Source organism: Alosa alosa, chromosome 3 (assembly GCF_017589495.1).
Source record: "Alosa alosa isolate M-15738 ecotype Scorff River chromosome 3, AALO_Geno_1.1, whole genome shotgun sequence".
In the NCBI taxonomy this organism is placed as follows: domain Eukaryota; kingdom Metazoa; phylum Chordata; class Actinopteri; order Clupeiformes; family Clupeidae; genus Alosa; species Alosa alosa.
Genome location: NC_063191.1, coordinates 25,616,956 through 25,641,952, shown reverse-complemented (window position 1 = coordinate 25,641,952; position 24,997 = coordinate 25,616,956). Strand labels below are relative to the sequence as shown.

Sequence of the window (24,997 nt, the reverse complement as noted above, 5' to 3'; positions counted from 1 at the left end):
CACACAACCTGTTTCAAGTATCAGCATTTCCCTTATCTCATGGACTAAAATAACTAAATCAGGGTTGTTGAAACTAGAGCCATATAAAGGTAGAGTTGCGACAACTCCATTGACGCTAATGTTCCTTTTTTTTTTTTTCAACAATGGCGGCCAATTGAAAGCTTCAAATAGTTCCCGAAAGCGCAGCAGTGCAGTTACAGACTGTTTGTAGCCAACATTTCAGACTCAGATTTACATTATTGGCTCATCCGAATAATAATAATAACAGTAACAATAGTAATAGTAGTAAAGTAATAGTATTAATAACCTTATTATAATAATAAACTATTTATGTATCGACTTTGACAGCTTTTCTGCTGCTCAGTTTTCATCAGTTCCTTATCAAATAAATTAAAAGAGGCTAAAGCCCAATAAATGTGCCACACATAATAACCTAATATAAGATAAACCTTGCCTATACCATTTCAATTAGGCAGCACTAGGCAACACCACGAACGAGCTGTCATTAAGTTTTTTGGCGCTTGTAGCCTACAACTTTTATGACGGATGTGTCTTGGGAATTTAGCTTTAGCTGCTACCATCATGTCAACATAGTTGTAACGCTATGCACAATGCTCATCTAGGCTATGGATTTAAGTGGTTTAATTTTAAAAAGGCAGCAAAAGTGGGATAAAGTGTAACTGCTTCCCCAAAACAATTCCTCCATGACTGTGGATTTAATCGTTATGTGGATAACTTTCAGTGGACTAAACACATAAAAGGTAAGATTTTGTTATCACAAAGCTAGCTGGTTCGTTAAATATGGCGAAGCATATTTACAGCCAACTTTGTACTTGCAGCAGTGAAACTGAGTTTGTTGTTCACATTGTTGGTAACGTAAACGTTTCTTCAGTTGGGAGCAGGACTGTTTTTATTTTGCATTCATTTTCATTGGCAAAAGCTAGCCTAATATGCATGAGAGAACCTAGATTTGAGGGAGCTGCAGCTGTTAGCATCAGCACGGTCATATTAACACAGCAGGGCACACTAGCCCAGTGATGGCTAGCCCAGTGATGAAGGATCGTAAAAATCCCCATCCCCAGAAAGTTTCAAACCAAGCTTGCGCTGATGATGCATGATCACTGATCAAATTGCTATTTTCTGACACGATGCACACCATTCTCAGGTGCTCACCTGTCTGAATCTCAAGCTCTTTAGCCTAGCATCTTAATGCTGTTCACAGCACAGTGAATGACAAACGATGACAAAATGCTGTTCATGTTTATGAGTTCATAGCCTGGTTATTTATCGAAGGACTTACACACGTTTTATATTTTATTATGATCACTCACATTACCATGGGGTTACTAAATAGATAGGCCTAATGCTACGGTTAACTTAGAATGCCCACCATTACAATGGAGATGTTAAAAAACTTTTTTTATTCTCCCACGACGATAGGCTAGGCTTGGCTAAGTAATTCGCTCATTAGCTCAGATCAGTGACTACCAGAGGAAACGCGGGGTAGAAAACTCAAACAAGTAATGTTAGACTAGCATTGTTACAGTTTCTCGTTGCAAAATCAAAATTTCACAGGAGCTCCATGCGCTTTTGTAGGCTACATGCAGTCTCAAAAACACTGTTTACAGCTTTTATTGTAATTGATTGTCTATTGTTTATTTTATATAGCGATAATTTAGATACAGTTATGGGGTGGGTGCAATTGCGTTTTCTAAAGAATCTCCCGTCTTGATTTTGAACAGAAATTAATATTAAGTGACACGTAAAAGGGCGGAAAAAAGGTCACCTTATATAGCAGGCTAAGATATAAGGTCTGGAATTTAATTACAGTGCATGAAAATGCACTGTACTGTTCTTCCAAGGCAACAACATCAACAACTTATTATTATTATTCCGCTTACCACTTTTTCCGTGACGCAATTTCTCTTGAACAGTTTAACTTTTAGAAACTTCGCTCAAACTTTTGTAACGTAGGGTCTTCAAACGGACCAAGCTGCTATGTCTTTTTCAACTTTTCAACTTTTATACTTTTAAACTATTAAAGAAAAAATTTTTTTAAAATCCCCATAGAGCTTAACATTGCCGATTATGACATCATAATACGGCCGTTAAGTCAATTAGAATCCCATGGCAGGTGTTCAGGCCACCTGGATCAACTGCCAGTCTCAGGCTTTAAGCATACAAACTGGCCCTATTAAGACTACACATCCTGTTCAACTGCTTCCTCTGCCAAAAACTGTTTCAAAATAAAAGTCCTCACTACAATATTTCACTGTTAAACAATTTAACCCTTCAAACTACTGAACTTTTTAACTGTGTATGTGTATATTGTGTCTATTGTGTAAAATTAATCATAAATTAATGTTATATAAATATGTTTATTGTTTGTACTGTATTGTCAATAAATATTGTTTACTGTTGTTTATTTTTTGATTGTATGTATTGTTGATTGTTCGTACTATATTGTCTGTAGTTCTGTGATTTACGTTAGCAAAAAAAAAAAAATTGACAGAAAGAAATGCTTAATATTTTCTTTAAGGTTCTGTTACTATATTAAAACTAAGATAAAGGAATCAGATTTCCAGTGGTTTAAAGTGATATGATGAATTGGACTTATATTGGTATCCCACATTAAATGTAAATTACTTTAACACTGAAAAATCTTCTCATTAGAATTGGGAAGCTTTTGTTATCTATCTTCAAGTCAAATAAAAGTATATAATATAATGTTCACTGTCCAAATAAAAAAAAATATATTATTCAAAATTTGAAAATATGGTTCTTTGTTTCAAGGCCTCAATTGAGAAATACCACAAGCTTCTCAGACAACTCTTACCCACTGTACAGAAGACAAGCTGAAGGAGTACCTGGCTCACCCATCTTTAAGACAATCAGAGGGGGCATTAAGGTGCCTGTCAATAATGCGTGGGTTGTACCGTACAATCCATACATCTTGCTCCGATACAATGCACATATTAACCTTGAAATTGTCTGCGCTGTCTCCAGTGTCAAGTATCTGTACAAATACTTGGAGAAAGGTCCAGATCAATGTCTGGTAAGGTTGGATGTTCCTGACGAGACTGTGAAGAACTTCGACGCGATGAGGTGACACGCTATATGAGTTGGGATGGTACATCACTGCATCTGAGGCCTACTGGCGAATATACGAATTTCCCATCCAACGAAAACAACCACCAGTAAGGATGCTGGCAATGCACCTACAGGATGAACAGGTCATCATGTTCAATGATGAAGGCACTGCCCAGAACTTACTGGACGCAGGGCCACCTGCCACTACGCTAACGCGATGTGGCAGGTGTCTCTACATCCACACATGCGGCACATTGTGTACCCAGATGTATTTCAACACTTCACATACACACAAAACACATTTCAATTGCGAAAAAAAGACTAAGGGCGGGTTGCACCAACGTGGTTTAAATGAATCCTAGTTTAGGCCTAAACTAGGTTTAGTAAATCTAGGTTTAAATAGGGGTTTAAATTAACCAGAGACTCGTTGCACATCTTAATTTTAACCCTGGATTAGTTAATCCAGTTTAAACAAAGATTAAGAAAAGATTAATTTATACTCATTGTTCGCCATGATGGATTCTGACAAGATGTAAACAAATCACAATGTTAAATGGCCCCAAACGGACCAAAATTATAGCCTTTCTGTAAACCAATCTCTGTAAACCATGAACCCATATCACTTTCGATACTTATTAATAGATGGTAGCCGTTACATTGTATCACTGTGACCACAGTGCCATAAATGGTAAAGGTCGCCTGACACACATTACAGTTATCACGGCAAGGCAGAGGATTTTTTTCCTTATGGCTCGTTTGGGGAAATAATTAAAGACAAAAATCTGACAGCACGACCTCAGAGACGGAGGAGGCGTAGTGGTTGAAACGATCTGAATGTTGTTTGGATCAGATTGCTCCCCTTCTCAACACGACGATGAAGGTGAACTGGATACAACAGACTTCAGTAAGTTGCTACGTTAACGTTAACTTAACTTTTAACATTACTGCACCATACACACTTGGCTAATGTTGATCGTCTGCAAACGAAACACCAGTGTTGTTAACTTATATGACGATAGTATTTTGTTAACGTAGGTTAAGTTAATCAGCAAGAAAGTCGGTGGTGTGTTGATTGGCTAGCTAGGTGGTCTAAGTTGGCATTATTATGCTAGGCCATGAACAAGAAGCTAACGTTAACCCATGTCCTTGGTCATAACAACAAAAAACTGCAAGGCTATTACCTCCTGTAGTGTCTCTCATATGTTTCCAGAATTTGTGTCTGTAAGAATAAGTCAACCTCCGAAAAGTTGGAGATGTGGTCATGGACACCTATCTGGCTGCCTGCATTGCACATGGCATCGTTGACAATGACCAGGAAGTGGATTCTGTTATGGAGGAAGCAGCAAATGTCACATTTGGGCCAGCACTACTTTCTGTGAAAGGCACAAACGTGTTATAAGTGAAGACTTCATGCACAGGGCTGCAGTGATTGAGCCAAATGAAAACATTCTGAATCAAGTGCTACTCGACCTCAAGGACCACGTTGAAAGACATGGCTTCACACTGAGTGGAAACTTTGGACTCCCTGAACCTGATCCACTTCATGACCATAATCAAACTCCCCGCATCATCCAGCACGAGACAGAGCATGACATGGAAGAACTTCAAGCTCATATTAATCAAACAGAAAACACACTTAATCACGAGCAGCAAACTGTTATCAAAGCAGTGATGGACAGCGTGGAACAGGGACTTGGAAAGATGATAGCACTTGATGCAAGTGGCGGGACAGGAAAAACCTTCGTATTGTGCCACATCCTTAACAAAGTCTGTGCAGCAGGCAAAGTGGCTCTTGCAACAGCCGCTAGTGGCATCGCAACAACCCTACTGCCAAAAGGCTCCACCTTTCACAGTAGAACAAGATGTCCTCTCATTCTCACTGATGAATCCACTTGCACTGTGAGTGAACATGACAGCACTGCAACACTCATCAGGATGACACACCTCATGGTTGTGGATGAAGTGTCAATGATGGATCGCCGTGCATTAGAAGCAGAAGACCGTACATTTCAGTGGCTCCGAGGATCAGACAACCCATTTGGCGGCATCACAATGGTCTTCAGTGGCGATTGGAGGCAAATACTTACAGTTGTGCCACACGGGGGCTATGTGAACGTGTCATATTATGCCCAACTAACTCTGAAGTCGACACAGTCAATGAGTACATGACCAAGATCTTTCCTGGAGAAGAACACGTTTGCAACAGCGTAGACACAGCAGATTCTGAGGGTCACCATATGTACCCAACTGAATTTTTAAACACACTCTGCCCTTCCGGAATGCCTCCTCAATGCATCACTTTAAAAGTTGGAATGGTTATCATGCTACTGAGAAACTTTGACCAATAAAATGGACATTGCAATGGCTCAAGATACATCATCGAACAAATATTGCCACACCTCTTAGTTGCAAAATCTGTAATTGGTGTCAATGCCGGACGGACTCTCTTAATTCCACAAATCACTCTCATACCATCTAACAACATCTTTCCATTCACCTTGACACGTAAACAATTTCCAGTGAGACCCTGCTTTGCCATGACCGTGAATAAGTCACAGGGTCAATCTTTACAGAGCGTTGGTGTTTGGTGTCTGCACAAGAGATTTCTTCAGCCATGGACAATTCTACGTTGCTGCCAGCAGTTGGCAGATCAAATAGACTTCGCATACTTGCTCTAGACGAAGAAACAAAGAAAAAGCGCCACTTTCTGAGCAATGTTGTTTTTACTGAAGTGCTTACTCAGTAAATCACGCACACGCAACAAACATTTTGACATAGTTCTCTGGAAATCCACCTCACCCCTCAATTAAAAACTCAACTGTTTTGATTTTAATTATGTCTTTCTTTATGTACCATCTTTCTGGTACTTTACAGTCCAACTATATTTGTATTTTGTATGTTACTATGTGTATATACAATTAAGACACGTCTTTATGGGGAGGAGACATGGGTCACGACAATGGTCATAACTGAAAAATCTTCTTCAGCTCCCACTATAGGAATACATACTTCCTACAGGCACTGCACTAGTCCATTTTAATTTGCATTGAGAACACCCTGTAATGTGCTTTCTTCTACAAAGTTATTGGGGGTGTGGGAGTTCTGCTGACAGCAAACACATATTTATTTACACACCATTAACAACATTAATTTGTATTTCTAAATAACATTTCCCTCAAGAAAGATATTTATCCAGGCACTCCAAATACGGTGACAGCGGATACATTTTAAAAGCCTTTATTGGAACTGGCTACTTCATTAAAACTCCAACATGTTTCGACCTAGCGCAGAGGTCTTCATCAGGGCTTAGTTTTAGTCGAAAACTTGTAAAAAGATAGCGTAAAAAATGTTAATCCAAATTGCGGTTAAATGCAATAATAAGAAAAACTTTCAAAGACAACAGATTCGCTATTTAGAGCACCAGTTTTTGCGTTTTTGTACTATTTCAAAAGCCACCTCCACCGGAGAAAGGCGCTGATTACACGAACTGCTGGTTTCATAAATACCATGTTAACTTACAGTAAGTGTCACTGCGTGCATAACAGCTGGACTCCATATGGCTGAAGGTATTTACATTCAAGGTAAAATACTAATCTGAAGACACTTTATTTTCTCTGTAATGTAGGTAGTGATGTGTTTCATGTCTGTTTTGTAGCGTACTTTGTGGGAAAAAGGTATAGAGAGACAAGAATTTTCTCCTCTACTATTGACGAGGAACAATGTAGTCATGGGCCTCACTTCACAAATGCACATAATGGCAAATAATAACCCTTTAGATGCCACTTTTTGTGGTGAGCAGACCAGGGTGGGCTTATGCCATGTTGCTCAGTCAGGGTTTCACACAATGGATCAACATTTTCTTTGGCAACGAGGTCAAGTATAAAAACAGCAGGAAGTCAGTGTCAGAATTGTGCATTCCTGAGACAGATACACCAGAACCACCATGATGGGCAAGGTAAGCACACCTCTGGAATATATTCTACAATATATTAATCTTTTTAGTATATTTTTGATAAAAAGAAAAACGTTTGTATATATGTATTTTTGAAAAGCGAGTTTTGAAAAATTATTATATATACAAAATATACATATATTGATACGGAATAATAAATGATTCTTATACTAATACATAATGAAAGGGCTGTAAAAATTCATCTAACTTAATACATGGCTTTACCCATTGCATGCATTCATCTAAATGTTGAGAAATAACCAGGATACTAAATGTTGTTTCAGATCATCTTTTACGAGGAAAGGAACTTCCAGGGTCGCTCCTATGAGTGCATGAGCGACTGTGCTGACATGAGCTCCGTCCTCAGCCGCTGCCACTCCTGCAGGGTGGAGAGCGGCTGCTTCATGGTCTACGACCGTCCTAACTTTATGGGTAACCAGTATTTCATGAGGAGGGGCGAGTACTCTGACTACATGCGCATGATGGGCATGAACGATTGCATCAGATCTTGCCGCATGATCCCCATGGTAAATAATAGTTAGTAGTTAGTCATGTGCTATCAATATTGGTTTACTGTTGTTTTGTTCTGTATTATTAGAAAGCCAATGCCTCATATACTTCATGTCTGTCCTATACAGCACAGAGGACAATTCAGAATGAGGATCTATGAGAGGGAGAACTACGGTGGTCAGATGATGGAGCTGATGGATGACTGTGACTCCATCATGGACCGCTACCATATGTCTGACTGCCAGTCCTGCCATGTTATGGATGGCCACTGGCTCATGTATGAGCAGCCCCACTTCAGAGGCAGAATGATGTACATGAGGCCTGGCGAGTACAGAAGCTTCAGGGAGATGGGAATGAGCAACATGAGGTTCCAGAGCATGAGGCGCATCATGGATTCCTGTATGTAAAAGTTACAGAGAATGTACTGTTAAAAGGTGAATAATGGATCATGGATGCATCATGGAATTAAGTATCCAGTTGACCCTTCAATAACATCTGATCGTCAATAAAATGTTTAATCTCTTGTAAAATAACAGTTTACGGTTTAATTATTTAATTACGGGGCAACCTAGGGCCTATTTTTGGATGATAACAAATATAAACATTGGGACCAAAACCTTGGGACCAATAGACAGTAAGGGAGGAGAGTTCCAAAAATAGACCCTAGGTTGTAGATTGAAGTTGATGTTCAGATACACTGATAAATGAAAAATACCTAAATTTAGCTAAATATTCAGGTATATGTAGTAATAGTAGCACTAGTAGAACAACGTAAACACCCACCCATTCATTAGTTTTAGTCACATGCAAAAGACTTCATTACTGTGGCGTGAAGGGAGGAGACAGACCAAGGTCCACTGTAAACAAACTTCACTCTGGTCCAAGTAGAGCCTAAATTTACTTATTTTTTTAAGGCAACTCCTGTCATCAGGAAGTAGGAGATGAGATACAGTACATGCCCATTTGTATGTGTAAACAGTGATTTGAAGAGAGCTGGAGTATTTGTCTTTTTACCTAGTTTTAAACTTCCAAGGACAATGAGACGAAGGGCTCATATTTGAAACCACAACCACCACGTGTCTGTCTAAACATATAAGATAAAAAACAGTGTTGTGCCAGTTCACAGCTTTTCTGAACTAGTTCAAATTCAGTTCATACATACAAAGTGAACAGTTCATGTTCAAAGTTCACAATTTTAATTCTGAACTAGTTCAAAGTTCAGTTCATTTTACTTTTTTCGTGAGATATTCAAATAAATACTTTTTTCACACTACGAGCTAGAAATCACTATACGTTCTTTGAAGCTGCTCATTGTAGACATTTGCTCATGACACTGCAATTGTCGGTTTCTTACCAGGTGATGAAACTTGCAGCAGTACAGACAAGGTAGACCAGTCTCCGTGCCATCACTTCCACTAGCCATTTTTTTTTTAAAATTGCTGCGCTTTCTCTCACTCTCGTCATTGGTCTGTCTCTCTCTCTCTCGCTCCTCCAGCCCTCCGCGCTCTCGTCGTTGCCTGATACGCGGCGTTGCTATGCCTACCCTGCTCTGCTGCAATAGAGCTGCACAGTCCCGCCCACAGCCGATGCCGGATGTAAAAATTCAATGCAATTTCTCCATTGACAATTGCGGTATGAGCCATAAAAACTTAACTGCACGTGGTAGACTTAAAACCAGCTACGGCTGTACTAAGCGATTGTATATGCTCCTATAGACACCAAGAGTTCATGGGGCACTAACCTTGTTTTGAGATAAATGCCTTTTATTCGCGATCTCTTGGATAAGTACTTCATTACCCACAATCCTGAACAATCCCACAGTGATGCCTCTGAGGGGCCATTTATACGAGAACGATTGCGAAGGAAGACGACAAAATCTTTTTTCATAAGTGCCTTTCGTTTACACGGCGACCCCGCCATCGGGGCTTGAAGACGCAAAAATCTGAAGACTCCTTCCAGAGTGTAGAGTTTTGAAGACGACCCGGGTTGCGTCTCCGTCTAAACGGCTAAACCAAAGATCCTTGATTACCTCTCTGGCTAAACTGTCAAATTAGAATGTCTGCACGTGGCGTGCGGGGTTCTATCACACCACCACCCAGCGGTCTGGAATGCATATCCAATCGAATATCACATACTCTTGCGTCTTCATATAAACAAAGATTTCCCCAGAGAATGCTCGTCTAAACGCGAATTAAAAAATGAAGACGAGACGCCACTTCTGCGTCTTCTCTTTTCATCGTCACTGTATAACGTAGCCTGATTGGTGGAAAGGAAGTTATGGTCATAGTTTGAAACTTTCACAGCGAAAAATATTGACAAAGATGGCGGAGTCTTTTACTGCCTATGGCGAAAATCTTAATGTGATTAAAAACTTTCTTGACGAATACTTGTATCAACAAGGATTGGGGTTTATACATCACACGAACTTAGTCAGGGCCAGTACACTATCAAATAGACCACTGTAAATGTTAGTTTAAACACTCAAACTTTCCAGGTAGCCGACAGGCTAACCTTTAGCATTTCCGACATTGTATGCCATTACATAATGCAGCTAACATTAGCCTACATGCTGCAACACAGGTATGAAATATATTATGTTTTAGTGAGTATCCAAAGGGGTGAAAGCCACTTTAAATCGGGTCACATTATTGACTGTTGTGTGTCCGAGAGTCAGTTTGTGGGTTTTGTATGGGCCAGCATGAGGGACAAGACCTACAAAGTTGTGGTGTTAAGCAGGGAGGTTGGTAACGTTAATGCTGCTAGCAGTGCTAGTTAACATTAGCTAGGCTACTGTAGCCTTCATACTGTATGATTCATATCAATCATTAACCTAGGAATACTTTGTGCATTTAATGAACATTTTGTGTAATAATTCACGGCAAATTAATAAACTGAATATGGTGGTCCAAGAGCCGACCATGCACCAGTCCATGCATCAGCCCGACTGAGCAGTGATGACAGCATAGGATGAGTCAGGTAACATTACGAAGCACTGCCGTTAACGTTAACCGCGTCCACACAATAATAATACGATATAAAAATACACGATGATAAATATAAAATTCAATATCAAAACACTATTATTTACACGATTACTCATGAAATAACTGCTATTAACTGCACATTCACTATATAAAAATCACTGTTTGGAGGAAAGGGTTCGCGTGCTGTCGCCGGTTGGAAATAGCGAAAATATCGCGCCGATTTTGCCTATATTATTCAGTGAGGCGCGGTGGTTTATGGGATGAGTAGTTCCTTCGCTCGGAAATGAAAATATGTACACAGTCTTGTACCTTGTTTTTTTGGATTTTCTCCTCGTTTTTTCACTCGAAATGATATGTTGTATGCTTATGAGTTATGCCGTAGCTGGTTAGCCTAAGACATGCTATAAAACTCTTTAGATACAGATTTTTCCAAACGTCAATGGGACAAATGAATGGGAATCTTACATCCGGTACCTAACCGCATTTTGGCTGTGGGCGGGACTGTGGAGCTCTATTCATCACGGGTAACGTTGTGCGGAAGCCAGTATGCTATTCAACTATTCTCAGCCGGACACTACGTTGCCCGCAATGCATTGCGCACACAATGTCAAAACCATTTCTGTCTGGTGATCCATGATTTAAAAGCGGCACCAGCGAGAATACAGGAGAGAGGAACTTTCTCTCGCTATGCTTTTCAAAAGAAAACAGATGTCACTCAGTTTTCAATGGAAAACAAATTCCAACGTTCATTTACAGTGATGTCTGCCGTTCATGACACATAATGTGAACTAATTCACGTTCAAGTTCTTTATTAAAAAATGTGTTGCGTTCAGTTCAACGTTCACGAAAAAATGAGCGTGTTCAATGAATGCGTTCTTTTGAACTCGTTCACGCACAACACTGATAAAAAATAAACTACAGTAAACATAACAGTGGCCATCAGGCGCCAAATTACCTCCAAACAAGATATGAGAGGATGCATTTTCTTCTAAGTCCACCAGGTAACATGACAGAGACAGCAGGCCAGGGAAATCGAGAGAGCACAAAGGCAGTGGAGTAGTCAGGGCTTCATGTGTAGATTATAGAATATTCCATTGATTCCCATAATGCTACGTGTCAAATGAATGAGATGCATCAAAGAACTAAAATGGAGGCTATGATAGGATAATCAGAAAATGCTGTCTAGACCAGTGTGTCTATTCTAGGGATGTAACGGTTACCGGTGTAACGGTAAACCACGATTAAAAATGTTGACGATAACAAATACCATTTTTGCTGTGCCCCAGTAAAATCTCAAGTCCAGGTTCAACTAAATTGCTTGCGGGGTACTCGTCACACAGATATCACATGAACAAGCTGAATCTAAGCTTTCCAATGATATAAGTTGTGATAAATGGTTCGCGAGAATCTTAACATTGAACTTCAGTGTTTCCTCTACGTTGATTTTAGCATGGCGGCCCGCCACGGCAAAATTAATGTCGCCATGGTATCAGAATCAGGGCAGACGCACAATGTAGTTGCGGATGCTTTTTAAATAATCCTGCCGACGTATCCTCCCCCGCTGGCTGCCGCTCACATTGCAATTTAACAATAGGCAAAACTAGTCAGAGGTTATTATGGCCCATCAATTTTCACCTCACATATTACATATTGTATTGATGTAGTCTATTTAAAACATTAACTTTCTTCCCAGTGTTTCCTCTTCATTTTGTAGCGGTGGCCATGCTTTAGAATTAGGGCAGACACACAACAGTGGCGAACCGTCAGGGCCTTTAACTATTTTCAAACAAATGAAAAATAATAGTGTCTTATACTAGAAAAAGTAATTCCGAGCATGAAAATCCAAAACATTAACATAAAATGCAAAATAAGCTTTTATTTGGAAACAGCTGTGGTCAGAAGTTGGTGGGAGTCAGGTATTTTACCATGTAAAATAGTGTGTTACATTAGATTTTTATGTTTTTATGATTATTTATTTGACAGATTGTGAGGCTCAGTGATGAGCAGTGCTGTGCTTTTCAGGCTGTTGGCTTGCTCATTAATCAATTAAAAAAAAACAGATTGACCTGAAATTGAACAAATGTCTTTTGTTTCTGTGTCATCGACAGACAGGAACCAGCAAACAACACCTTGATTCTTTTAAAGAGAGAAGACAGGCCTATCTTCTTGCCACCGTTACCAAGAAAAGTCGCATCCATGCCAACTACATCATACTGGACAAGCAAGCCATTGCGTGTCAGGCTATGAGTGCTGTTGGAGCATTTGATGAACTTTTCAAGCTCACTTTGTATTTGGCACATCCTACAACAACACGCTGTACAAAATATACACTTTCATTCAGACCACAATTATTGAAATAGACATAGGAAAGGTTAGAGACTCCTCGGGTTGCTGAACTCAGAGTAAGATTAGCTGTTGAGTTCTACTAATCTATAAGCCAGGTTATCTCTAATATGTTGTGTATTCTATGTAGTGAATGTTTTGGTGGGGTGAATCTTCTTGTTAGACACCTGAAGTGTGTTCATGGTTTATTGCCTGGGAAAACTCTCACCTTTAAATGTGACCAGAATGGTTGTTCTCTTGAGTTTGGGTCGTTTTTAGGGTTTAGAAAACATTTGAATTGAGTTCACAGTGGACAAAGTCCAGTTCAAAGTAACACTGAGGGACAGACCTCTGCGGCCAGTAATGTCCCAATGTCCTATGGTGATTTGTGTTTTAGCGATGTGGCTACCTCCTCAGTCCAAAGTGCAGAATTTTCAGTGACCAATAAAAACACCAAAGATGCTTGTGGAGCTATTGTAGCTCAACTGCTGTCAGCAGGAGTAGGCCAAAATACTGTTGATGGAGTAGTATAGTCATTAGAAGAACTTGTGGAACAGATTCAAAGTCAGGTGAAAGAAACAGCTTTAAAATGTTTATCCCCAGAAAAAGAAATGCGTACTAGAATCACAAAAGCATTTAGTGAAATTGAAAATCCCTACACCTCCCTTAATACAGTCTCTAAACAGAAATCCTATTTCAAAGAGAAATTGTTACTCCCGTAGAGAAAGTACTTGGAGTCAGGTTTGATAATAGGAGGAACAAAAAAAAAACGACCAAGTGCTTGTCATAGACAAATTCTCTTATGTTCCTATTCTGACATTACTGTCCATTTTCAAAAATCCAAAGACGTAGTATGCTCAAATCTGGCAGGAGTTCCCTTAGATGGCTTGTATGTTGATTTGGAGGATGGGTTATATATAAAGGCACATTCACTTTTTCAAGTGAGAGTCATGCATTGAAAATTCAGTTGTTCTATGATGACTTTGAACCATGTAATCCCTTGGGATCCAAGAGAGGTTGTCATAAAATGGGAGGCTTTACATTGAGAAATTTCCAGTCTAAATTTAATTCATGTCTGGACAACATATATGCACACTCTTCCACACCCAAGATATTAAAACATATGGGTTCAATGCAATATTAGAGCCACTTGTGTCAGACCTTAAAGTACTCGAGACTGAGGGAATTGAAGTTCAATGCTTCAATGGGCGTTTACGGGGTACTATAGTCCAAGTAACGGCTGATAATCTTGGCTTGCACTGCTTGTTTGGATGTTGAATCATTTTCTGCCCGTTCCTGCTGTCGCTTTTGCCTGACTGAGAAGGGAAAGTTTCATTTAAACTGTCTTTTATGAGGATGACCCCAGTGTGACTTTACGATCAAAAGATATGCACCTGCACCATTGCGAAGCTAAACAGGCAACCCCAACACTAACTCATGTGTATGGTGTTAAGCGTTCTTGTGTACTTGATGAGCTTAAGTACTTCAGTGTATCAGATAATTTTTCTGTTGACAAAATGCTTGATATATTGGAAGGAGTTGCCCAATACGAGATGAAACTTGTATTAGAATATTTGAAATCCGAATTCATTTCACACAGAGAACTACAAGATCGGATACTGTCATTCAATTATGGCTACAAAGAAAGTAAGAACAATTATTATTTATAATTGGGCTTAATGCTATCCAGACGTGATGTTTCGTCAGAAATATGTCCCTTATATTTGGAGATATGTCCCTTATATTTTGCAAAGAGGCGACAAGTGTTGGCAGCTTCTTTTACTACTTGTGCGAATAGTCAACATTGCGTTTTCACCAATTTTAACAGAAGGTTTGACCATTTGCTTAAAACATGTCATTGCTGAACATCACAGGCTATTTAAAGATTTATTTCCCTCTAAAAGGCTTTTGTCCAAACATCATTTTCTAATTCATTATCCACGTTGTATAAGACTTCTGGGGCCTGTTCTTCACATGTGGTCAATGCGTTACAAGTCTAAGCATTATTACTTCAAAAAACAACTGAAAAGTTTTACAAATGTAACTAAAACTCTAGCAATCAAACATCAAAATGACTTGGCCTACAAGTTTGGATTGCCGTCTACAGCTATTAAAAAAATGGTTGCTCTGTGTGATGCGAATGAGGGTGACAATATTGCATTGTATTTAAATGTTTCTGTTGATGTTTATGTTTTAAAAGTTAAATGGGCAAAAGGCTATGGCACTGAATATTACCCCAAGTTGATTATTTGCAGTAGTGTTGACAGTGTTGTGCTACAGACATGTTGTTTTGATGAACATTTTCATTCATTTCATGTCAGTTTCAAAGAGGTTGAGGAATTGAAGATTATCAGTGTAAATTAACTTGTGTACCATAAAACATTTGACTTGCAGATGACATATGGCACACAGGATGATTTCAAATATAGTGTGCCATTTTTGTGTGTAGAAGTTATGTAAACCTCTCCAATAAAATCTATTATGTATTATTACATTATTATTATGTATTATTATAATTTGACACTTTTTGCCAGCGTATCAGTGAACACCTCTGACCACTCGTGAGTTTCATGTGTTTAGTGTTTAATGTTTAATGCGTTTTAGGAAGGATTGTTTGTGGGCACCTCTGCAGCCGCGGGGGGGGGGGGTGCTCCAGCAACAACCAAAAACTCGGAACAGAAGCATTTGTCAACATTTCAATCTTAGTCATTGTATTTCATTCAATCTGCAAAAAAACTAGGCTTAATGTCTAAAAAATCAAACTTGTGCTTTAAGTTTTAGTTATACTTGTCAGTGAAAAGTGTGACTCATTAAGTGTTATTTTTTTACACCTAAATGGGACCCACTGTGCAGTAGCTGAAGCAGCCATAATGAAAGTGTTATCATTGTTTGGATACTTCCCACACACACATGCTTTTTAATCGCATAGACTACAACTACCAAGCTGGAATCAAAGCACATCGATTCACCTCTCACAGTCACACCCTAAACAAGCACTTCAAACAAACAAACAAAGCGTCTCAGTCTCAATGCATGTATAGCCATAGGCAAAACTGTATCAGACGTAACATTAGTAAATCATCCATCGCACAGAATGATTTTTGTAGCACGTGCAACAGGTAGGCTACAGCCATGCCCTGGATACATCTCTCAAAGTGCGCCATTTGGTTTAAATGGAGATGTAGCCTAGATCATCACTGGTGCGTTAATAAATCTACATTGTGACGAGTTGACACAAATGATTCACTTTGACGAATTTATGTAGTCTAGTCAATTACATCGTCTCAGCCCTAGTTACTTTACTTTGAGCCATGCTCTTCCTTAACGTTACTTGAAACACCTTTGAAAATAGAGGATTGTTTGGGAATGAGCGTTAGCTCAGATGCTTTTGAGACTTTTTTGTGGTCTTACTGTAATGCAACATTTTACAAAGCACTGACAGGGCCACCAAGGACTGTGAGCGAATCAACAGCAGAAAAACCTATTTAGCAAGCAGAAATGTCCCAGCCTGTTTAGGATGCTTCATATATGTTCCAGGTAGGCTAGGTCTATATTTTCCATTAGAAAACCACGTTAGTGAACGCGTTGTGACTAACTCACTTAGCTCCTGTAGGCTATAATGGTCAGAAAAGATACATTACAGCGCTGATATCAATGTGCTTGGTAACCGCATTTATGGTTTCTACAAATACACTGGTCAATAATCAAATTGGCCTCCATGACTCAACCAATGTAGGCCTAACATTATTTTACCTAGGTCGTAAGTAGGCCTATAGAACTTGAATAAGATTAATGTACAGTTAAAACCAAGCATGTCCGATAAACATTCTCAGACTTATTTCGGCTTCAAAAAGAAATGGGAATTACATTTCATGTGGAAATCATCCTACCCTTATTAGACGTTCTCTGCGGTAAACTACAGTGTCCTTGTAGGAAGTGTCTTTCCAACCCACTTTAGATTAACTTCCAACAAAATTACGTCTCACTGCAACGATGCGCCATCTGGTGGACAAACGACTACGTAACGCCAATACTGGAAATGCAGCCAAATGATGATGAATATTTCGTTTTCCTTTAATCCTACTGAATTTGTAAATTTTGTATCGGCCGTTCTAATTGCCGATACCGATAGTGCGTGCCTGTGTGTGTGTGCGTGTGCATGTGTGTGCACCAACATCTACAGGCCAATGAGTGTACAGTCACTAAATGTACACAACTTAACTTCATTTTTTTGAAGGCCCCCTCATGGATGAAATTCTACTTCTATGAAACTTGGCATACCCCCAGAGAATGTCAGGTTAATCATACACATAAAATTTGCTGCAGTTCTGAACATCTTAACTGAAGAGAGGGGCGATTAAAGCAGAATGATGTTGCATTTTTATTTTTACCGGGGGGGGTGCAAATCACAAATGAGTTATTATGGGCTAGGTTGATGTGGGCCCTTGAGACCAACATACCATAAAAATGTCTTCATCCTCGGTGCCACGGTTCAGGTAGTTATTTAGGAAAAACTGCATTTTTTGGGTTTCGTGGGGCTCAGCGGTGGGATTGGCCCCCGGGGACCAAAAAAAAATTTCCGTAAAAGTCTAGGGGGGCTACATACCCACCAAATTTCATGTGCCCCGGTGTTTCGGTGTCCCGGGTATCGTTGACCAAAATTCAGGAAGTAGATGACGGAAAAAAAATAAAAAAACGTAGACAATCCCTATATGACCACTTCGCTAGCAGCGGTCATAATAACACTACATCTTACTGCAGTAACACAAGTATTATACTTTACTTACTATAGGCTGACCTAGTGTTCTTACTAGAGTAACATTAGTAATGTGCCGAACTTGCATCAATGGGGTCTAAAACTTGAGATACACGAGTAAGCTTCACAACTCAGAACTGAGTAAACTGGACTCACGCAGTGCACATGCGCACAGTCAGCAGAGGGAGCATTCTGGATTCCACAGCCAACGGTCGGCAGTGTTACGGTGTGGCTGACTTTTGGGATGGGAGTGTAACGCAGCTTCACCAGTGACTTGCTCTGTCCGGTAAGTTTACAGTATGTATTAATGTGTCAAATGTTTACAGTATAGGTTGAACTAACAGCATTTGTGCAAAACTGTACATTCGGTTTCATTAACAGCTGGGGTAATGTTAAGTTCAACTTGCTAAGTGACCGATATGCGCTAGCTGCTAACAGTTTGCAGCTAACTGATATGCGAGTTAACACTGCCTCAGACCATGCAGAGAAGAAAACAAATATTCTAGGTATTTAAGCCCTTTGATATTTTTTTGTTATCGAAGTTATGAGGAAGTGGTGGCGTCTGGGGTCTAGGCTATATACATTTGACAATAGCAGTTGTCTTCATGAGCTGTCTTAATGAAGTTTAGTTCTAGCCATTTCTCATGAGAAAGCGCTTGCTAGCATGCTAAGTTGATTCAAAATGTGTAAAGATTAAACTGTGTATGGTTTACGTCAGTGGTCCCCAAACTACGGCCCGCCACCTCATTTTGGGTAGCCCCCCAAAACATGTCCGTAGTATAGCATCTGGCCCGCACGGGAGTACGACATCGTCAAACTATAACCTCCGCAATTTCCCCCAATCATTCTCTATGGCGAGTCTTAACAGTACACATGTAATACTCTTTTTGTCCACTGGTGGTTGTTTTGCCGCTGTTTTGCGTTTGCCATCAAAAACGGAATGAAATGTAGTCCTACCTGCAAACAATGTAAGAGGCCTATGCTGACTGCATCAGTGCTCAAAGTATTCTAAAAGTTTATCAATTATTAATTATTAATAACTAACTAACTTATATTCAAGTCATATTTCTGGGACTTTCTGGGATAATTATTTTTATTTGTTCAAATGTTCATACAATGTTCACAAGTTCAGGTGAGTGAAAGTTAGAATGGTGGTTATTTCAGACCACTTCAGCACTTCATAAAATTCTCATAGTTTGAGAACTTTAAATTTTCAGAGTTCACACATTTTTAATGAAATATACTTTTGGGACTACCTGCTAATACTTTTGGGAATGCAAAAGTCTTTTTATTAGTATTATTTAATTTGAGTTACATTTTACACTGATATGGCATGATGGCAATATAAACACAGCTAACAATGGTATTAAATTGCAATAGCCTATAGATTAAATGTAATGGAATATTCAACTAAGGTAGACTGCTGTTGTTCACAGCACTAAGCTATTTATGGTTACTGATATACTCCGAGTCTCTGGCCCTCTCTTACAGCCAGGCATAGTAAGCTGGCCCTCGGAAGAAAAAGTTTGGGGATCACTGGTTTACGTCGATATTCCTACTGTATTGATAAAACAATTAGGATAATTGGACTCATAACCTTACTGACTGAGAAAATGATCCATGGTCTTTTATCTAAAATCTTTCGTTGTGATTTAGCAAGAGGCCTTAGGTTGCAGTGTGTGGAATTTGAACGCTTTCAATTCTACGAACGTGCTGTTGTTGAGGTGCAAAATGGCATCATATAATTCCAACGTATGATTGAAATTTTAAATTCTATTGTGATACTAGGCCTGAAGCAATAGAGAAATTAAAGAAAATAAAGTTGCCAAATCATGATATTTTTAGCTTAACAGTATTAATTAGGTCTCTGGAGAAATAAGTTAAATTAACATTTAATGTGATAAACTTAAAATAAAAAATAAATAATCAGCTGTTTTAGTTAAACATGGCCAATAGATGCATATTGATAATAATTTTGCCCTCTTTTTCTTTTTGCAGTTGGAAAACTGAAAATGCAGAGCAATGAACTGGACATGTAAGTTGTGCTTGTTTGGAGGTTACACCAGAATACGACCGAAAAAAACTGCAGAGGGTGGTGAAAACTGGCCAAAAGCATCACCGGTTCCTCACTTCCCTCCATCAAGGCCATCCAGGGCAAGTGATGCTTGCGTAAGCCGCGCAGCATCATCAAAGACTGTTCTCACCTCAACCACAGACTGTTCACCCCACTCCCCTCTAGGAGGCGTTACAGGTCTCTCTGCACCCGAACCAGCCACCAACCACCAACATGAATACATTTACAGTTAATAACACAAACATATAATTCAGCTAAAGTGAACCCTAAGGTCTTTGTCTACCCAAAGACAGAACAAAGGAGCTTGTGGACAGATGGTAGGAGCAAATGGTGCCCAGCCAGTGGGGAACATTTCACACCTACATCTGAAAGAAAGAGAGAATACACTTTCAATGTAAATGGAGCTAAGCCTCCATCTAGTCTGGGGCAAGAAAATGTCATAAAAATAATTCCCATCACACCGCATATTTCTTATCCTGTCTATGCACCACCTGTCTTTGTATATCACATTGCACTTTTCTGCTTTTTTTGCACTTCTTGTTAGACGCAAACTGCATTTTGTTGTCTTTGTACTTGTACTCTGCAAAATGACAATAAAGTTATCTAATCTAATCTAATAGTGCCAATTATTTGTGTATATTCTGCAAGTAAACTTTACTATCCAACATAAAGTGCCCTTTACAACTCAAAGTAAGGGTAACTCATTTAACAGTAGTAAACAACTTTGTTTCGAGTAAGCTTTACTCGAGGGCATGAAGTAAACTTTACTAGTTGGAAGTAAGTAACCTGGGGCCGGTTCCCCAAAACGTTCTTATCGATAAGTAGTTCTTAACCTATTCCTTAATCTCTCTCTTAACGTTATGGCACGATTCCCGACACGTTCGTACGCTAAGTATATCTTCTGTAAGTCACACTTTCGTAAGGTTGGTCTGGACCATTCGTAAGCTTCTCTTAGCGTTGTTTGAGCTCAAGACGCTAGTCGCCGCCACTGTGCAGTCTTTAGAAATCAGCGCAGCGCAGTACAAGTCAAACTATGGTAGACTATGTTGACAGTGTTGTGGCTCAACGATATTATGTTATGGAAATTTTAAAACTAATAATAAAATATGTTACTTAATGAATATAGGCATATTTATGAAGTTTACTTTATTTGGTATCAGAACTAATATGGTGGTGATTCGTAATGTCATTAAAGCGTTCAAATTGGCAATCACTTTTGACAATTAAAAGCTAGCAAACACTTTGGCTCTAAATGAATAAGATCTATAAATGGGTAAGCATGGTGGTGTCCAGTAAGCGACCAACGTGTCCTGGTGTTGAATCAAAGACGGCGCCGGCCGCGGAGCCGTTTAGTTCATGTCAATTTTTTTATTCGCCAAAACTTCAGCCCTTTTGACATTTTGCCTGACGTAGCTATATTAAAAAAAATTCGCCTCCCAAGACAACTGATTATGGAGCTGCTGGACCTTCTCAGACCTGCGCTTGCCAGGCTAACGCGGAGGAATTTTGCTTTAAGCCCTGAAGTCCAGCTACTTGCAGCGCTAAGGTTTTTTGCTACAGGTAGTTTCATCGAGGTTGTGGGAGAGGGCCACGGCCTAAGCAAGACCTCAGTGTGGAGGTGCGTCCACACTGTCACCAACGCCCTTCTGCGCCATGCCGGGGATTACATCCGTCTGCCGGCAACACGTCAGGAGGTCCAGGTGGTGCACCAGGGCTGTCATGTCATTGCTGGCATCCCCAGAGTCTTGGGTCTGGTGGATGGCACATTCATTCCTATCGCCAATCCATCAGTGATTGACCAGGCGTATATATATCGCGAAAGGGATACGCGGCCATAAACGTGCAGGTTATAGTGGACCATAGGGGTGTGATCTCCGACCTGGTGGCCAGGCAGCACCCACGACAGTTTTGTCTGGGCCAATTCTGCCGTGGGTGAACAAGCAGAAAGAGAGGGGTTTGGTCAGAGCCTGTTCCTCGGGGATAGTGGATACCCTCTGAGAACATACCTATTCACACCGCTGACCAACCCACAGACTCGGGCTGAAAGGGCCTACAATGTTGCACACGTTCGCACGCGCAACATTGTCGAGTGTGCAATTGGCATCTGGAAGCTGGCTTTTCGGTGCCTGCACAAGTCGGCAGGAGGACTGCGCATGAAGCCTCACAGCTGTTGTGCAGTTACGGTGGCAACGGCCATACTCCATAACATGGCTGTGCGCGGTGGCGGAGGAGGAGGAGGAGGTGGAATCGGATGAGGAGGAAGATGGAGAGGTAGAAGTTGAGGTCCTCTATCCTCCACAGAGGGCTGCCCTGCACACTGCCGGGGCTGAGGCAAGGCAGCTTTTGATTGCAAATGTTTTTGGTTGAGTTACATTTTCTTTTTGGATTACCTTGCTGAGCTACCATTAGCCATCATTCATGATTGAATGGATTTTTCTTTTGATTGGTATTATGATGGAATGTTTAGTTTTCTGAAAAATAAACGGAAGTTCCAAACCATCCATTAAATGGTCTGTGTGTGATTCTAATCCTTTAAACCTTTACTCTATCATGCCATTGTGTCCATTCCATAAGTGCTCTGTGCAACGCCATTCATTGACATGCTTCACTTAAGGTTGGCGAAGGAGCCTACACGTTACAATTCCTGAGTCAAAAGTTGACATTTGCCCAAATTACCACGTCACATTGCTGATACATCTTCATTCATTTGTTGGCCATTGAACGCAAGTCACATGGTTGTCAGAGGATTCCCTTTTCGCTGCTTTGCCTCATGCATAGCCTTATGCGTCATCAAACACACAGATAATATCCATCACAAACTAATGTCTTTACGCAGCCCCTTCAAACGAGCCTTTATATCTCAATGTACACTTAGATTGACACTGCTTAATTTCCTTGTAGATAAATAAGGTATCTCATAGATAGAACAAGATTTGACGGTAGGTTTCCAATGGCAATAGAGAATCAGTTGTTGACTCATTCTCAAATCTATAAACCAAGAACAACTGGCTCACCTTCAGCTGGCAGCAAGATCGGTACCGAGATTGAGGGCCTGTTGAATTGCGCCTCTGCTAGGGCATGCTGCTGCTTGACCAGTTCCAGCTTGGCTCTCTTCAGCTCCAGAGACTGGCGAGCGAGCTCATTTGCCTCGGTCAACTGGCGTTGAATGTCCTGCAACACGACCAACTTCTCCTTCTTAATGTTCACCAACTCTTCACTACACCGACATGGTGAGATTGTGTAGCAACGTCGGGATGACGTGTAGCGATGTCCTGGCGAAGACGTGCGTGCGGGAGGTGGTGGTGTAGTGCAACCTTCCGGCTCGGTGCTGCCAGGTGAGGAGAGTGCTGCAGGTGGCTCGGTGTCTGGAGAGCATGGCACATTGGGGGGTGGCGATGACCTGGAACATGAGGCCTGTTCAGCGTCACCTCGTCTTACGTCAATCCCCCCAGGGATTCCATGTGAGACTGTGTCTCCCATGATCGCCAGTGCCTTCTCCTCAAGTGCTGTCAAGGGTTGCACCGAACTGGTCCCCGCACCTGTCCTCGCCCGGTCTCTACGGACAGCAGAACCTCTCACCTTAACCTGGCTTGAAAAATCATGCCATTTTTTCCTTACGTCCTGCCAGGACCTTGGTGTGCCTGATCTGGACGCAGCCATCTTCCATGCTATGTCGCTCCATAGCTCTTTTTTGGTGCTGTTGCACAAGTTATTCCGAAAGCTGGAAAACAGTGTCACCTTGTGAAAGCTCACCTCGTCCAGCAAAACTTCAAGTTCCTCTGACGAGAAGCTCGGTGCCCTTTTTTTGCGTTGCTTCCCCACCATATTCTGTATCTAAATCTCTCTCTCTGTTCATTGTAGAAGGTTGCTTTTTATTGAAAACATTAACCAATGACAATCAATACTGCATTAACAGAAGTAACTGCAGCTGCTTGCCAATCAATTGTAAAGTGCCTTAAGATTAATATAAAAGTGTATTACATAATTTTTAGATGTTGTTAACCCCATGTCAAGAAGTGGCACAACGGGATAAGGAGGGTGGATGGTTTGCGAGGGGTACCCGGTTTGTCTATCCATCACAACATAGCCTATCGTGTGAACATATTACTGACAATTTGATAATTTAATTAATAGTCTATATTTTACTGATAACTTAAACTATGTTAAAATAAAAAAGTCACTGGAATAAGTTGAGGAATGTTTCATTTGCATAGAACGTGTTGTCTTTCTTTCTCGTGAAGTGGAAAATCGATTCCTGAGCAATCGATGCCAACTAATTCAGCACCTTCACTTGGGACAGCGCCTTTGTAACGTCGAGCGAGCGTAGAGCGCAGCGTGTTAAAGAAGCTTCCTAAGGGACGCCGGGGAACACACTTAGGAACATAAACAACTTTGGAAAGATATATCTTTTGAGTCTTCTTAGCAAGCTAAGAGTGAGCATTATCGGGGAACCGGCCCCAGAACTTTAAAGTCTTAAGTAAGGATAACTTTCTTCTAAGTGCATTAATTGTAGACATCAAGTAAACATAACTTGGAAGAGAAAAGTTTTGTTTACTTAACTTATTTAAGGCAACGAGTTTCCACCCTATTTTTTAAGTAACCATAACGTATTATTATGACCGCCGCTAGCGAAGCGGTCATATAGGGATTGTCAAGGTTTTTCTTTCTTTTTTCCCCCCCCGTCATCTACTTCCTGAATTTTTGGTCAACAATACCCGGGACACCGAAACACCGGGGCACATGAAATTTGGTGGGTATGTAGCCCCCCCAGACTTTTACGCGCCGGGCCCCCCGAAACCCCAAAAATTCAGTTTTTCCTAAATAACTACCTGAACCGTGGCACCGAGGATGAAGACACTTCAGTTAAGATGTTCAGAACTGCACCAAATTTTATGTGTATGATTAACCTGACATTCTCTGGGGGTATGCCAAGTTTCATAGAATTTCATCCATGAAATTCTAAATGTGTACATTTAGTGACTGTACACTCATTGGCCTGTACATGGTGGTGCACACACATACACACGCACACACACACCGGCACGCACATACTATTGGTATCGGCAACTAGAACGGCCGATACATAATTACAAATTCAGTAGGATTAAAGGAAAACCAAATATTCATCATCATTTGGCAGCATTTCCAGTATTGGCGTTACATAGTCATTTGTCCACCAGATGGCGCATCGTTGCAGAGAGACGTAATTTTGTTGGAAGTTACTGTAATCCAGTGTTTCTCAAACTTTTTTTCTGGGGACCCACTTTTTAAAAATGACTATCGCGACCCAACTCGTGACTGTGGTAGTT

At 40.4% G+C, this 24,997-nt stretch overlaps 2 protein-coding genes across 5 annotated transcripts in view; one reads left to right on the top strand and one right to left on the bottom strand.

Moving 5' to 3' along the window:
* Positions 1-24,997, bottom strand: part of LOC125292710 (gamma-crystallin M2-like) — a 238,608-nt gene that overhangs the window by 207,311 nt on the left and 6,300 nt on the right. The gene's annotated exons all lie outside the window — the stretch shown is intronic.
* LOC125292701 (gamma-crystallin M3-like) lies at positions 7,000-8,082 on the top strand. Its single transcript, XM_048240130.1, has 3 exons — positions 7,000-7,045; positions 7,327-7,569; positions 7,681-8,082. The coding sequence occupies exons 1-3, from the start codon at positions 7,034-7,036 to the stop codon at positions 7,957-7,959; spliced, it is 534 nt and encodes a 177-aa protein (XP_048096087.1). The 5' UTR covers positions 7,000-7,033; the 3' UTR covers positions 7,960-8,082.

Bases quoted from the DNA above. Each gene is read 5' to 3' on its own strand.
- LOC125292701 (XM_048240130.1), top strand. The intron at 7,570-7,680 runs GTAAATAATAGT...TGTCCTATACAG, and splicing joins CTTGCCGCATGATCCCCATG to CACAGAGGACAATTCAGAAT.